This window comes from Bombyx mori, chromosome 6 (assembly GCF_030269925.1).
Source record: "Bombyx mori chromosome 6, ASM3026992v2".
Classification (NCBI taxonomy): domain Eukaryota; kingdom Metazoa; phylum Arthropoda; class Insecta; order Lepidoptera; family Bombycidae; genus Bombyx; species Bombyx mori.
The window spans coordinates 5,252,098-5,269,133 of record NC_085112.1 but is presented as its reverse complement, the minus strand read 5'-3'; the positions used below and the strand labels follow the sequence as shown (position 1 = coordinate 5,269,133).

The 17,036-nt window shown below is 38.5% G+C and overlaps 4 protein-coding genes and 2 pseudogenes across 4 annotated transcripts in view; 3 read left to right on the top strand and 3 right to left on the bottom strand.

The window, feature by feature from the left end:
• The window catches only part of LOC101741499 (homeobox protein Hox-C3a), a 21,068-nt gene extending 9,658 nt beyond the window's left edge, over nt 1–11,410 (bottom strand). Inside the window, 2 exon segments of the mRNA XM_062669239.1 lie at nt 9,993–11,103; nt 11,357–11,410. Coding sequence (XP_062525223.1) covers nt 10,444–11,103; nt 11,357–11,410 — 714 coding nt within the window. The 3' untranslated portion in view covers nt 9,993–10,443.
• Nucleotides 559–2,317, top strand: LOC101740881 (homeobox protein Hox-D3). Its single transcript, XM_004930517.4, has 2 exons — nt 559–594; nt 1,457–2,317. The coding sequence occupies exons 1-2, from the start codon at nt 559–561 to the stop codon at nt 2,315–2,317; spliced, it is 897 nt and encodes a 298-aa protein (XP_004930574.4).
• LOC101741927 (homeobox protein Hox-A1) lies at nt 2,821–3,403 on the top strand (the record flags this gene model as incomplete). The annotated part of the gene is given in 3 exon segments (XM_021350834.3): nt 2,821–2,979; nt 2,982–3,275; nt 3,278–3,403. Coding segments are annotated over 3 exon segments (579 nt in total), but the record flags the coding sequence as incomplete, so codon positions are not given.
• Nucleotides 4,971–6,675, top strand: LOC101741640 (homeobox protein Hox-B4-like; annotated as a pseudogene).
• LOC101741362 (homeobox protein Hox-B2-like) lies at nt 11,044–13,944 on the bottom strand (annotated as a pseudogene).
• LOC101741221 (homeobox protein pnx-like) lies at nt 12,084–17,036 on the bottom strand. The gene is given in 6 exon segments (XM_062669238.1): nt 12,084–12,948; nt 13,506–14,250; nt 14,813–15,013; nt 15,016–15,175; nt 15,177–15,557; nt 17,013–17,036. Coding segments are annotated over 4 exon segments (675 nt in total). The 3' UTR covers nt 12,084–12,948; nt 13,506–14,250; nt 14,813–14,903.

Below are 17,036 nucleotides of genomic sequence, written 5' to 3'. Positions count from 1 at the left end.
ACAACGTCACGTAAATCTAAAATATTAATGAAAATATTTTAAAATCATAGTTATATTTGTGAAATCAATCACTTTCTGTAATCCTTAAAATGTTTATTTGTTTAATTTCACTTTTGTCATACGAGAACAATAAAAAAATATTCAAAGTTTTGTGTTTTCATAAACGAATTATGTACTATTTATATATTATTTTAATATTATGTTATAAATATTTTAATTAGAAAATACACGAATCTCATTAAATATCGATTTATTTTGCTGTAATTATGTGTATTATTAGTTTTTGTAAATTATTTTCGTGTACTTGTTAGTTTAAAATCCATTATCTAATTGCTTTCGAACCTTTTTTAATCATCCATTTCTAATAAGCCCATTGATTTGAATTGAGAATTTGCAATATATAAACAGGTTCGGTTGTGTAGGAGCTTATTTGAAATTATTCCTTCGTGGTGAGTGTGTGGAACACCGAAACAAAAACATACAAAAATGGAATCGTGGAAATACAATTTTTCAAATGTGTCTCAGTTCAATCCTAATGAAGTTCAGTGGAATCAAGAAATGAATACAAGCGACGGTGCGCCTCAAGTTCCTTCGGTAAGTAATTATTTACTTTACAAGTTTGTGTTTTGCTCTAAGAATTTTTGTGTATTTAATTAAACGTTGATCGTGAGGTAAGTGGTTAGCAGAGCCCGTAGACATCACCTAACGAATGCCGCCATTAACTTTGGAACACGAGGTCTAAGTTTGAATACTATAAAAACTGTTTCATATTTCATATTGAGGAGAATTACAACTTCGCGCCAATAATAGGCAGGATAGTGGTACCTATCCGTGCGGGCCCACAAGTCAAGCTACCGACAGCGTTGTTCATATAATTCAAATTCAAATTCAAATTTCATTCATTCATTCAATTCATTCATAGTCAACGACAATGTTATGTCTCAAGTATAGTTACAACGGCTGCCCCACCCTTCAAACCGAAACGCATTACTGCTTCACGGCAGAAATAGGCAGGGTGATGGTACCTACCGGCGCGGACTCACAAGAAGTCCTACCACCAATAATTACACAAATCATAATTTGGCGGGTTTGATTTTTATTACACGATGTTATTCCTTCACCGTGAAAGTCAAGCGTGAACATTTGTTGAGTACGTATTTCATTAGAAAAATTGGTACCCGCTTGAGATTCGAACACCGGTGCATCGCTCAACAGGAATGCAGCGGACATCTTATCCTTTAGGCCACCACGACTTCAGAAGTTAGTTGTTAGCAAGTTGGATTTCTAAATGGGCATTTAGAAATTAAAGACATAATATAATAATCTTAAAAATAAATTAACCATATTGATTAATTCATCACTACTGTTTGAGAAGCTTACAGTTTTGTGAACAATGTATTTTTCATAAACTAAACAAATAGATCTGAAAATAATAAAAAAATATATTTATTTACAGACTTCATCTTACAATCATCAGGAACAGTCTAATCTAAGTTTTGCGATGCCGGAAAACCCCGTTATCAATAACACAGAAGCACAACACAAAAACTTCAAACTTCAGCCACCGAATCAACAGTCATGCTTTATTCGCAGCTCAAACGGAGCTAACGCGTACATTAACAACAGCATAAATGCACATATGAACATGTTAAATGTTCCGACATGGCCTAGACAAGGTACAGGTGTTCCGCGACTTGTGAATCCAGCACAAACATGGAACAACATTGCTGTAAACAAAGTTAACAATGGAGGCGCCAAAAAACCAAAGCGTGTGAGAACAGCATTCACTAGCAAACAAATGACGGAGCTAGAGCAAGAATACACTCTCACAAAATACCTGGACCGGGCACGTCGCTTGGAGCTGGCGGACATTTTACAGCTCAACGAGAGGACTATAAAAATATGGTTCCAGAATAGAAGAATGAAAGAGAAAAAGATTTTAACGGAGCACCTAGAAGAGTCTGAAGCAACCAGCACAACTGCTTCTTCACCAGACTTAGGCCCGCTTCCAATGTATCACAACAATACATTCAGTGACCTAATGCTTACTGAACAAAACCAACCAGCACAATATTCTTTGGTTGTGCCGATGCATGGACTACAAACGTTACTTCAACCTCAGACAGCAAATGGAATCGGTGCCAGTTCAACAGGAGCTCCCGGGACAGAGCTCCAACAATTAACATTACAAGAGTTTGAGGTTAATCAGCCTACTGGAAGTTCAATGCAAGCGAGCACACCACCCGTGCCGAATTCCAATAACATGACGTGGGACTCATCCTGGATTCACAGTATGAACACCGAGAGTGAATATTGACCTGTGATTCTTTTTTATTTTTTTTTATTGCCTTTGTAAGCAGACGTGCATACGGCCCACCTGATGGTGAGTGGTTATCGTCGCCCATGGACTTCAGCAATGCCAGGGGCAGAGCCAAGCCGCTGCCTACCGAAAAGTGATTCGAAACATTTCAAACCTGACGGCCGATTGCAGATTACAGTGGCAGTGTAACCCAACTGCATGGATTCATAAAATTGTGTTTGTTGTCTACTGCTGACGTGATATCGCTAGTGTTATATTCGAAACATCAATGGATTGATTGGTTATTAAGTTAACTAGATATAGAGGTATATCAATTGTTCCTGGTGTTCAAAACGCGACAGGTGCAAGTGCCACTTTGCTCAACGGTTTCCAAATTTTCCACCAGATCCGGTTTTGTTGCCAATAATACACGGGTGCCTCAAAACGGAAATAAGGCGTTAGCTCTAAATTGCTATAATCCCAATTTCGGTCATCAGCAATTACATAGCAACGGACTTCAGCCACCGAATCAGCAGTCAACATTTACTCGCAGCTCAAACGCAGTTAACGTTTACATTAACAACAACACAAATGCATATATGAGTATGTTAAATGATCCGACACGGCCTAAATAAGGTACAGGTGTACCACGACAATCATGGAAAATAATATAATAATATAATACAATCCAACACAAACATAGAAAGACATTACTGTAAACAAAGTTAACAATGGAGGCGCCAAAAAACCAAAGCACGTGAGAACAGCATTCACTAGCAACCAAATGGCGGAGCTAGAGCAAGAATACACTCGCACAAAATACCTGGACCGAGCACGTCGCTTGGAGTTGACGGAAAATTTTCAACTCAACAAGACGACTATAAAAATATGGTTCCAGAATAGAAGAATGAAAGACAAAAAGATTTTGACGGAGCACTTAGAAGAGTCTGAAGAAACCAGCACAACTGCTTCTTCCTACCAGATTTAGGCCCGCTTCCAGTATATCACAACAATACATTCAATTGCCTAATGTTTACTGAACGAAACTGACCAGCACCACCTTCTTCGAACGTGACGGCATGTGAGCTACAAATCTTACTTTAGCCTCCGAGAGCAAATGGAATCGTGTAAATAGAATTTTACGAGTTTGCCTGAATTTAATCCTATCGAAGTTCAATGGAATCAAGAAATGAGTTCAAGCGACTCGGCGCGACGATGCGCCGCAAGAACCTTCGGTAATTATTTACTTTGCAAATTTGTGTTTTGCTCTAAGAATGTTTGCATCTTTAGTGAAACGTTGATCGTGTGGTTAAAGGTTGGCATCACCGTAGACATCACCACACAAATGCCACAATCAACTTTGGAACCTGAGTTCTAAGTATAAATTGTATACTATAACAACTGTTCATTTCACTCATTTAATTGGAACGAATTACGACTTCACGCTAAAAATAGGCCGGATAGTAGTACCTATCCATGTAGGCCCACAAGTCAAGTTAGCGCCAGCGTTTGTCATAGATAGCGACAATCTTAAGACTGTGAAATGGCTTCATTCTACTGAGGAACTACAACATATTTGAGAAGAACAGAACTAAATTGAATAAATAGATCTGAAAATAATATAAAAATATATTCATTTACAGAGTTCATCTTACAATCATCAGGAACAGTCTAATCAATTCTCTACGATACCTGCACCGGAAAACTCCATACCTAATAACATACAAGCACAACAACAAGCACACGAGAAGAACAACGCAAATGGCGCAAATGATGTTATACCTCATGATCTACAAGTCAGCAACACGAATGATGCAAATAGGTTATCAACTACAGGTATATCGATTGTTCCTGGTATTCAAAACGTGACAGGTGCAAGTGCCACTTTATTCAACGGCTTTCAGATTCCCACCAAACCCCGTTTTGTTGCCAATAATACACCAGTGGCTCAAAGCGGCAATAAGGCGTGTGCTCTAAATTGCTGTGATTCTAATTTCTGTCATCAGCAATTACAAAGGAACGGACTTCAGCCACTGAATCAGCAGTCAACATTTATTCACAGCTCAAACGGAGCTAACTTATACATTAACAACAACACAATTGCACATATGACTACGTTACATGATCCGATATGGCCTAGACCAGATACAGGTGTACCACGACTTGTGAATCCAGCACAAACATGGAACAACATTGCCGTAAACAAATTTAACAATGGAGGCGCCAAAAAAACAAAGCGTGTGAGAACAGCATTCACTAGCAACCAAATGGCTAAGCTAGAGCAAGAATACACTCGCACAAAATATCTGGACAGAGCACGTCGCTTGGAGCTGGCGGAAATTTTACAGCTCAACAAGAGGATTATAAAAATATGGTTCCAGAAGAATAAAAGGGAAAAATATGTTGACGGAACACTTAGAAGGGTATGAAACAACTAGCACGACTGCTTCTTAGCCAGATTTAGGCCCGTTTCCAGTATATCACAACAATACATCCAATTGCCTGATGTTTACTGAACGAAACCAACCAGCATGCCCTTCTTCGAACGTGACGACATGACAATGTGAGCTACAAATCTTACTTTAGCCTCCGAGAGCAAATGGAATCGTGTAAATACAATTTTACGGATTTGCCTCAATTTAATCGTATCGAAGTTCAATGGAATCAAGAAATGAGTTCAAGCGACAGTGTGCCGCAAGTGCCTTCGGTAAGTAATTATTTACTTTGCAAATTTGTGTTTTGCTCTAAGAGTGTTTGCGTATTAAGTGAAAAGTTGGTCGTGTGGTTAGTAGTAGATAAGTAGTTAGCAGAGCCCGTAGACATCACCTAACCAATGCCGCCATTAACTTTGGAACACCAGGTCTAAGTCTGTATTGTATACTATAAGAACTGTCTCATATTTCAAATCGGAACGAATTACAACTTCACGTCAATAATAGGCAGGACAGTGGTATCTATCCGCACGGGCTCACAAGTCAAGCTACCGCCAGCGTTGTACACAGGCAACGACAATGTTAAGACAGTGAAACGGCTTCATACTGCTGAGGAGTTGTAATACCTATATATTTTTTAAAACCTCGTCTGTAAATTTATATATTTATTAAAAAAATCAAATGTTTTGTACGATAAAAAGATAAATTAAATCAAGTTATTCGGTACTACTATTTGAGAAGCTTACAGTTCCGTGAAAAATGTTATTTTGATAAACTGAACAAACAGATCAGAAAATAATAAAAAAAATTATTTATTTACAGACTTCATCTTACAATCATCAGGAACAGTCTAATATAATCTCAGCGATGTCCGCACCGGAAAACTCCGTACTCAATAACACACAAGCAGAACACAAAAAGAACAATGCAAATGGCGCAAATGATTTTATACCTCATGATGTACAAGTCAGCAACACGAATGATGCAAATGGGTTATCAACTGCAGGTATATCGATTGTTCCTGGTGTTCAAAACGCGACAGGTGCAAGTGCTACTTTGTTCAACGGGTTTCAGATTCCCACCAGACCCGGTTTAGTTGCCAAATAATACACCGGTGGCTCAAAGCGGCAATAAGGCGTGTACTGTGCTGTGATTCTAATTTCTGTCATCCGCAATTACAAAGGAACGGACTTCAGTCACTGAATCAGCAGTCAACATTTATTCACAGCTCAAACGGAGCTAACGTATACATTAACAACAACACAAATGCACATATGACTACGTTACATGATCCGATATGGCCTAGACAAGATACAGGTGTACCACGACTTGTGAATCCAACACAAACATGGAACAACATTGCTGTAACCAAAGTTAACAATGGAGGTGCCAAAAAACCAAAGCGTGTGAGAACAGCATTCACTAACAACCAAATGGCGGAGCTAGAGCAAGAATACACTCGCACAAAATACCTAGACCGGGCACGTTGCTTGGAGCTGGCGAACATTTTACGGCTCAACGAGAGGACTATAAAAATATGGTTCCAGAATAGAGAATGTAAGAGAAAAAATTTTAACGGAGCACTTAGAAGAGTCTGAAGCAACCAGCACAACTGCTTCTTCACCAGATTTAGGCCCGCTTCCAGTATATCGTAACAATACATTCAGTGACCTAAAGCTTACTGAACGAAACCAACCAGCACAATATTCTTCGATTGTGCCGACGCATGGGCTACAAACGTTACTTCAGCCTCCGACAGCAAATGGAATCGTTGCCAGTTCAACAGGCTGAGCTCCAACAATTAACGTTACTAGGTTTGAGGTTAATCAGCCTGTTGGAAATTCAATGCAAGCGAGCACACCGCCCATGCCGAATCTCAATAACATGACCTGGAACTCATTCTGGATTCACAGAATGAACACCGAAAAGAATATTGACCTGTGATTCGAAGTATTTCTAACCTGACGGTAGACTACAGATCGTAGTGGAAGTGTTGATTCACATTATTAAAATAGTCGCCAGCGGTGAATTCAACGAATACTTGTGATTTAAAATTGTGTCTGTTGTCTACTGCTCACGTGATGTCGCTAGTATTACAATTGCCTAGGATTATAATCGTACGCAATATCAAGGGATTGATTGGTTTTTGGTTTTTGTCAACAGTCACTATGTTAAGTACGTTATTATAAGTTAATAGATTATGTGAGCTACTGTAGCTAATGTAGTCTTGTTTAAGAATAAAATACGTTTAATATATGTTCTTGTTAAATTTAGTATTTGCGAGGGTCCCTAGATACTGTTTCGTTCCACTAAACTTAAAGCTTGTTGAAACATTAGGTCTAGCTTAGGTCTAGCTTATGTCAATACCATACCAACTTTTTCACAAATGTTAATTTTAGAAGTATTAAAACATTGTATTGTATTGTCTGGGTCCTTATGGACCCAGATATATTTTTAGATTATATTCATTTTTATACAATAGATGGTAGTGTCACACGACTAATTTGTAATTGTAAATGAATGAAAAACTTGTCAGTTTTCCGTTGTAAAAGTCATGGTCTCATTTCAGTCCAATAATAATAATATAGTATTATAATTTTTTTGTAAAAAAAAACCCAGTAAATACATACACTTTTGTATTTACGAGTATAATAATGTTATTTTTAATAAATTTATGTTATTTAGGTAGACACATGTAAATATCTTCGAACTAGTTGGTGAGCACTTAGAACACGTAAAACACTTTAGTACTTAATAATAATATGATGCAATGTTTGATTTTTATTGAGGTGTACAATGAATAAATATTTTATATTTAAAAATTACTTTGTTTTTTTGTTTCCTGTAGCATTAAAACCTCAAGTATTTTTTTAATTATCATTTTTGTTATTTCCCCTGTAGGCAGACGAGCATACGGCACACCTGATAGTGAGTGGTTACCGTCGCTCATGGACGTCAGCAATGCCAGGGGCAGAGCCAAGCCCCTGCCTATCGTTTAATACTCTCCACAAGCCTCGTTTGGAGAAGAACATGTCATAGCGCTCAGGAAACACCGTGTAAGGGAGCTCATTCCAAAGCCGGATGGTACATGGCAAAAAAGATCTCTGGAAACGCACTGTGGATGACTGCAGTGGTTCCAGGTAGTATGGATAAACTACTCCGGTGGCGAGCGGTACGATGGTAAAAACGAGATGATGGTATCATCTCAAACAATTCCTCAGAGCACACCCCATGGAACAAACGGTACAAAATACAGAGGGAACCGAAGTCTCTCCGCAGACCCAGAGGTTCCAAACTATCCATGAGAATGGGTCTATCGACAATCCAAACAGCTCTCTTCTGTATGGAGTCAAATGGAAATAGTTGGTATTTGGGAGCTCCAGCCCAGAGGTGGAAGCAGTACTCCACGCGAGGCCGGTACTGTACTTTATAAAGCAAAAGTCTTTGTCCAGGTGTGAAGTACCGCTTCGCTCTGTTGAGGACTCCCAGCATTTTTAAGCTAACTTAGCTTTGCCCTCCAAATGACTCCGAATTTATACACCACTCGAACTATAGACCCCAAGTATCCCAATACTCTTGGAAGGTTGCAGGGATACTCCTTGGAATTGCGGCACCAGAGACAAAGAGGTCCTTGTTCGAAGTGTTCCAAAAATTACAAAGTACTGTTGATACTACTCACAAAAATATAATAATAATGGGTGATTTTAATGGACAAATTGGGGAATGTCGTAGTGGCGAAGAGTACATTGTAGGAAGACATGGCAATGGCAATAGGAGCAAAAACGGACAAAAATTGGTTAACGTAAGTGAATACGTTTATCTGGGCCAATTATTATCACTGGCAGAGAGCATGCAGAAAGAAATAGAAAGAAGAATAGTACACACTTGGTCTTCAGATTGATTCGTTCTGGTAATTGAGTGAAGTAATGAAAAATAAAGAAATGCCTATGACACAGAAACGAAAAGACTTCAATGTTTGCATACTGCCATGTCTTACATACGGATGCCAGACATGGGCCTTAACTGAAAAACAATAAAATAAATTTATTATAATATATTATTATGTATGTCAGAATGAGATAGAGAGAAGCGTATTGGGAGTAAGAAGACGGATAAAATAGAACTAAAAAAGATCAAAGGAGAGACTAAATTTGGAAAAGTTCAATCAATACGCAGAAAATTAAAATGGCGCTAGACGGGACATATTACGAAAGAAAAGAAAGAGAAATGTACTAGAATAATAACGGAACCCTACTCGGAACGGTACCTTAGAGAAAACAGAAGAACTAGAGGAAGACAGCCAAAGCGATGGGAAGATAACTTGAAGCAAGTAGCTGGGCCAGGATGGTTACGTACAGCAAAGGACAGAAGCAAATGGAAATCCTTAGACGAGGCCTTTGTCGAAAGACAAGCTATTAAGAGGAGAGATAAGCCGAATGCCGAGATATGTTTTAGTTTAAGTTAATTTGATAGTTTTCTCACTTCTATTGTTATCATTTTATGTTTAGTTAAATAAGTTAAACTCTAAAAGCAATAAAGGCTTATTTATTTATTATGCGTGTGTTCTGCAACGCGAAGCAACAGAATAGTCCGATTGAAGCCCCATCGAACGTTGCTAAGTACTTATAAATTTTTGAATGCAATAGGAGAGAAAAAAACAAAGCAATTATTAAAAATTAAACATTTATTTAATGTACACCTCAAAAAAATCAAACATGGCATCATATTATTATTAAGTACTAAAGTGTTTTACGTGTTCTAAGTGCTCACCAACTAGTCCGAAGATATTTACATGTGTCTACCTAAATAACATAAATTTATTAAAAATAACATTATTATACTCGTAAATACAAAAGTGTATTTACTGGTTTGTTTTTTTACAAAAAAATTATAATACTATATTATTATTGGACTGAAATGAGACCTTGACTTTTACAACGGAAAACTGACAAGTTTTTCATTCATTTACAATTACAAATTAGTCACGTGATACTACTAGCTATTCTATAAAAATGAATATAATCTAAAAATGTATCTGGATACTTATACATGCATACTTCAGGTCTTAACATTTGTAAAAAGTACGTATATAAAAGTATGGGATTGACGTAAGCTAGACCTAATGTTTCAACAAGTGTTAACTTAAGTGGAATGAAACAGTATCTAGAGACCCTTGCAAATACTACATTTAACAAGAATAGATCTTAAACTAATTTAATTCTTAAACGAAACTACATTACATAATAATATGGAGTACTTACTTATCTATAGCTACTACATGATGTAAATAAATAGCACTTCCCACCACCACTAAAGTCATTTGATACAATTACAAGTCAAAACTTATTTACAAAATTTCTTAAAGTAGCTCACACAATCTATTAACTTAAATTAACGTAGTTCACACACCATACGGTACGATTGACTAAAACCAATAACCAATCAATTCATTAATATTGCGTACGACTATAATCTTATGCAATTGTAACACTAGCACTGTCACGTCAGCAGTAGACAACAGACACAATTTTAAATCACAAGTAATCCTTGAATCCACTGCTAACGATTATTTTAATATGTGAATCAATATTATTTGTCGTTTGCAGTTAGGCGACACTGCTACTGCGATCTGTAGTCTGGCGTCAGGTTTAAAATACTTCGAATCACATGTTTAAAATTTTTTAGTTTTCATGCTGTGAATCCAGGATGAGTTCAAGGTGCTTGCATTGAATTTCCAATAGGCTGATCAACCTCAAGCTCTTATAACTTTAATTGTTGGAGCTCTGTCCCGGGACCTCCTGTTGAATTGGCAACGATTCCATTTGCTGTCGAAAACTTAAGTAACGCTTGTGGCTCATATGTCGGTACGATCGAAGATGGTTGTGCTGGTTGGTTTCGTTCAGTAACCATTAGGACATTGCATGTATTATTGTGATATTCTGGCGAAGAAGCAGTTGTGCTGGTGTCTTCAGACTCTTCTAAGTGCTGCGTCAAAATCTCTTTCTCATTCATTCTTTTATTCTGAAACCATATTTTTATAGTCCTCTCGTTGAGCTGTAAGATTTCCGCCAGCTCCAAGCGACGTGCCCGGTCTACGTATTCTGTGCGAATGTATTCTTGCTCTAGTTCCGCCATTTGTTTGCTAGTGAATGCTGTTCTCACACGCTTTGGTTTTTTGGCGCCTCCATTGTTAGCTTTGTTGATAGCAATGTTGTTGCATGTTTGTGCTGGACTCAGGTGTAATGGAACACCTGTACCTTGCCTAGGCCATGTCGGAATATTTAGCACGCTCATATGCGCATTTGTGTTGTTGTTAATGTATACGTTAGCTCCGTTTGAGCTGCGAGTAAATGTTGACTGCTGATTCGGTGGCTGAAGTCAGTTCCTTTGTAATCGCTGATGATAGAAATTGGGATTGTAGCTATTTACAGCACACGCCTTATTGACTCTTTGAGACACCGGCGTATTATCGGCAACAAAACCGGATCTGGTGGTATATTCGGAACCCGTCGAACAAAGTGGCACTTGCACCTCTCGTGTTTTGAACACCAGGAACAATTAATATACCGTTATAACCAGTTAACTTAATAACTAATCAATCCATTGATATTCCTAGCCATATCACGTCACCAGTAGACAACAGACACAATTTTAAATCACAAGTAATCGTTGAATCCATGCGGTTGGGTGACACTGCCACTGCGATCTGTAGTCGGAGATTACTCGAGTCAGATTAGAATTTCTTCGAATCACAGATCAACAATATTCATTTTCGGTGTTCATACTGTAAATCCAGGATAAGTTCCAGGTCATGTTATTGGTATTCGGCATGGGCGGTGTGCTCGCTTGCATTGAATTTCCAATAGGCTAATTAACCTCAAACTCTTGTAACGTTAGTTGTTAGAGCTCTATCCCGGGAGCTCCTGTTGAACTGGCAACGATTCCATTTACTGTCTGAAGTTGAAGTGATGTTTGTAGCTTATGCGTCGGCACGATCGAAAAAGGTTGTGCTCGTCGGTTTCGTTCAGTAAACATTAGGTCACTGAATGTATAGTTATGATATACTGGAAGTGGGCCTAAATCTGATGAAGAAACAGTCGTGCAGGTTTCTTCAGACTCTTCTAAGTGATCCGTCATAATCTTTTTCTCTTTCATTCTTCTATTCTGGAACCATATTTTTATAGTTCTCTTGTTGAGCTGTAAAATTTCCGCCAGCTCCAAGTGACGTGCCCGGTCTAGGTATTTTGTGCGAGTGTATTCTTGCTCTAGTTCCGCCATTTGGTTGCTAGTGAATGCTGTTCTCACACGCTTTGTTTTTTTGGTGCCTCCGTTGTTAACTTTGTTTGCAGCAATGTTGTTCCATGTTTATGCTGGATTCGATTGATCAATCGATATACCTGTAGTTGATAACCCATTTGCATTATTCGTGTTGCTGACATCATGGACATGTACATTTTTTTTTTTTTTTTTTTATTGCCCTTGTAGGCAGACGAGCATACGGCCCACCTGATGGTGAGTGGTTACCGTCGCCCATGGACTTCAGCAATGCCAGGGGCAGAGCCAAGCCGCTGCCTACCGTTTAATACTCTCCACAAGCCTCGTTTGAAGAAGGACATGTCATAGCGCTCGGGAAACACCGTGGAGGGGAGCTCATTCCATAGCCGGATGGTACGTGGCAAAAAAGACCTCTGGAAACGCACTGTGGATGACCGCAGTGGCTCCAGGTAGTATGGATGAACTCTACTCCGGTGGCGGGCGGTGCGATGGTAAAAACGAGATGCCGGTATCATCTCGAACAATTCCTCAGAGCACTCCCCATGGAACATACGGTACAAAATGCAGAGGGAACCGAAGTCCCTCCGCAGACCCAGAGGCTCCAAACGATCCGTGAGAATGGGATTATGGACAATCCGAACGGCCCTCCTCTGTATGGAGTCAAATGGAAGAAGCTGGTATTTGGGAGCCCCGGCCCAGAGATGGGAGCAGTACTCCACGCGAGGCCGGACTTGTGCTTTATAAAGCAAAAGCCTTTGTCCAGGCGTGAAGTACCGCTTCGCTCTGTTGAGGACTCCCAGCATTTTGGACATCATGAAATATAAAATCATTTGCGCCATTTGCGTTGTTCTTCTCGTGTTGTGCTTCTGTGTTATTGAGTACGGGGCTTACCGGCATCGCAGAGCTTAGATTAGACTGTTCCTGATGATTGTAAGATGAAGTCTGTAAATAAATTTATTTTTTTAATATTTTCAGATCTATTTGTTCAGTTTTTCAAAAATAAATTATTCACGGAACTGTAAGCTTCACAAACAGTAGTAACGAATTAATCAATATAATTTATCTTTTTATCGTACAGAACGTTTGATTTTTTAAATTTCTAAATGTTCTATTTTGCTAACAAATTTTTCAAAAGATGTTTTTAAAAAATTTATATCACAACTTCTCAGTAGGATACAGTCATTTCATAGTCTTAGCATTGTCATTATCTATGAACAATGCTGGCGTTAACTTGACTTGTGGGCCCGCACGGCTATGTACCATTATCCGGCCTATTTTTGGCGTGATGTTGTTATTCGTTCCAGTTTTAAATGAGAGACAGTTGCTATAGTATACAATTGAGATTTAGAACTCGTGTTCCAAAGTTGATGGCGGCATTCGTGTGGTGATGTCTACGGGCTCTGCTAACTACTCACCAACCACTAACCACAATACCAACGTTTAACTAAATACTCAAACAATCTTCGAGCAAAACACAAATTTGAAAAGTAAATAATTACCGGAAGCACTTGCAGGACACCGTACTTTTAGTTATTTCTTGATTCCACTAAACCTCGTTAGAATGGACTGAGCCAATTCGATAAATTGTATTTACACGATTCCATTTGGTGTCGGGGGCGGAAGTAACGTTTGTAACCCATACGTCGGCATGATAGAAAGAAGATTGTGCTGGTTGGTTTCTTCAGTAAACATTAGGTCAATGTATTGTTGTAATATACTGGAAACGGGCCTATATCTGGCAAAGAAGCAGTCGTGCTAGTTTCTTCAGACTCTTCTAAGTGCTACGTCAAAATCTCTTTCTCTTTCGTTCTTCTACTCTGAAACCATATTTTTATAGTCCTCTCGTTGAGCTGTAATTTTGTAAATTTCCGCCAGCTCCAAGCAACGTGCCGGGTCTAGGTATTTTGTGCGAGTGTATTCTTGCTCTGGTTCCGCCATTTGGTTACTAGTGAATGCTGTTCTCACACGCTTTGGTTTTTTGGCGCCTCCGTTGTTAACTTTGTTTGCAGCAATGTTGTTCCATGTTTATGCTGGATTCGATTGATCAATCGATATACTTTTGGTTGATAACCCATTTGCATTATTCGTGTTGCTGACATCATGGACATGTACATCATGAAATATAAAATCATTTGCGCCATTTGCGTTGTTCTTCTCGTGTTGTGCTTCTGTGTTATTGAGTACGGGGCTTACCGGCATCGCAGAGCTTAGATTAGACTGTTCCTGATGATTGTAAGATGAAGTCTGTAAATAAATTTATTTTTTTAATATTTTCAGATCTATTTGTTCAGTTTATCAAAAATAAATTATTCACGGAACTGTAAGCTTCACAAACAGTAGTAACGAATTAATCAATATAATTTATCTTTTTATCGTACAGAAAGTTTGATTTTTTTTAAATTCTAAATTGACTGTTTTGCTAACAAATATTTCAGAAGAGGTTTAAAAAAAATATATCACAACTTCTCAGTAGGATGCAGTCATTTCACAGTCTTAACATTGTCGCTATCTATGACAAACGCTGGCGCTAACTTGACTTGTGGGCCCGCACGGATAGGTACCACTATCCGGCCTATTTTTGGCGTGAAGTTGTAATTTGTTCCAATTTGAAATGAGTGAAATGAACAGTTGTTATAGTATACAATTGAGACTTAGAACTCGTGTTCCAAAGTTGATGGCGGCATTCGTGTGGTGATGTCTACGGGCTCTGCTAACTACTCACCAACCACTAACCACAATACCAACGTTTAACTAAATACTCAAACAATCTTCGAGCAAAACACAAATTTGAAAAGTAAATAATTACCGGAAGCACTTGCAGGACACCGTACTTTTAGTTATTTCTTGATTCCACTAAACCTCGTTAGAATGGACTGAGCCAATTCGATAAATTGTATTTACACGATTCCATTTGGTGTCGGGGGCGGAAGTAACGTTTGTAGCCCATACGTCGGCATGATAGAAAGAAGATTGTGCTGGTTGGTTTCTTCAGTAAACATTAGGTCAATGTATTGTTGTAATATACTGGAAACGGGCCTATATCTGGCAAAGAAGCAGTCGTGCTAGTTTCTTCAGACTCTTCTAAGTGCTACGTCAAAATCTCTTTCTCTTTCGTTCTTCTACTCTGAAACCATATTTTTATAGTCCTCTCGTTGAGCTGTAATTTTGTAAATTTCCGCCAGCTCCAAGCAACGTGCCGGGTCTAGGTATTTTGTGCGAGTGTATTCTTGCTCTGGTTCCGCCATTTGGTTACTAGTGAATGCTGTTCTCACACGCTTTGGTTTTTTGGCGCCTCCGTTGTTAACTTTGTTTGCAGCAATGTTGTTCCATGTTTATGCTGGATTCGATTGATCAATCGATATACTTTTGGTTGATAACCCATTTGCATTATTCGTGTTGCTGACATCATGGACATGTACATCATGAAATATAAAATCATTTGCGCCATTTGCGTTGTTCTTCTCGTGTTGTGCTTCTGTGTTATTGAGTACGGGGCTTACCGGCATCGCAGAGCTTAGATTAGACTGTTCCTGATGATTGTAAGATGAAGTCTGTAAATAAATTTATTTTTTTAATATTTTCAGATCTATTTGTTCAGTTTATCAAAAATAAATTATTCACGGAACTGTAAGCTTCACAAACAGTAGTAACGAATTAATCAATATAATTTATCTTTTTATCGTACAGAAAGTTTGATTTTTTTTTAATTCTAAATTGACTGTTTTGCTAACAAATATTTCAGAAGAGGTTTAAAAAAAATATATCACAACTTCTCAGTAGGATGCAGTCATTTCACAGTCTTAACATTGTCGCTATCTATGACAAACGCTGGCGCTAACTTGACTTGTGGGCCCGCACGGATAGGTACCACTATCCGGCCTATTTTTGGCGTGAAGTTGTAATTTGTTCCAATTTGAAATGAGTGAAATGAACAGTTGTTATAGTATACAATTGAGACTTAGAACTCGTGTTCCAAAGTTGATGGCGGTATTCGTGTTGTGTTGTCTACGGACTCTGCTATCTACTCACCAACCACTAACCACACTACCAACGTTTCACTAAATACACAAACACTCTTCGAGCAAATCACAAATTTGAAAAGTAAATAATTACCTAAAGCACTTGCAGCACACCGTCGCTTGTAGTTACTTCTTGATTCCACTGAACCTCGTTAGAATTTGCTGAGGCAAATTCGAAAAATTGTATTTACACGATTCCATTTGGTGTAGGGGCGGAAGTATCGTTTGTAGCCCATACATCGGCACGATAGAAAGAAGATTGTGCATGTTGGTTTCGTTCAGTAAGCAGTTCATTGAATGTATTGTTGTGATTTACTGAAAGCGGGCCTATATCTGGCGAAGAAGCAGTCGTGCTACTTTCTTCAGACTCTTCTAAGTGCCCACAGAGCCATACTTTCTAAGCGAATGGTTCACGGCTCCTGGTAGCCTTACTGCGCGGATTAGCTCACATTAGTTTTACAGTCAATACTCCTTGACCTCCTCCTTTTGCATCCGGGCTTGGGACCGGCAATGGCGGAGTTAAGTTCACGTTCAAGTTTAACTTCTAAGTGATCCGTCAAAATATATTTTTCTTTCATTCTTCTATTCTGGAACCATATTTGTATAGTCCTCCATGGTTAATTTTTCTTACAGTAATGTTGTTCCATGTTTGTGCTGGATTCACAAGTCGCGGAACACCTGTACCTTGTCTAGGCCATGTCGGAACATTTAGCATGTTCATAGGTGCATTTGTATTTTTGTTAATGTATACGTTAACTCCGTATTAGCTGCGGATAAATGTTGACTGCTGATTCGGTGGCTGATAGAAATTGGGATTGCAGCAATGTACAGCACACGCCTTATTGAATCTTTGAGACACAGTCGTTTTATTAGCCACAAAACCGGATCTGGTTGAAATTTAGAACTCGTTGAATTAAGTGGCACTTGAACCTGTCGCATTTTGAACACCAGAAACAACTTTTATAACCAGTTAACTTAATAACCAACCAATCCATTGATATTACTAGCCAT

What these genes read in the sequence shown, in the direction of transcription:
- LOC101740881 (XM_004930517.4), top strand. Translation starts at nt 559, where the DNA reads ATGAATACAAGCGACGGTGCGCCTCAAGTTCCTTCG. An exon ending in GTGCGCCTCAAGTTCCTTCG is followed by an intron (nt 595 to 1,456) that starts GTAAGTAATTAT and finishes ATTTATTTACAG; the next exon opens with ACTTCATCTTACAATCATCA.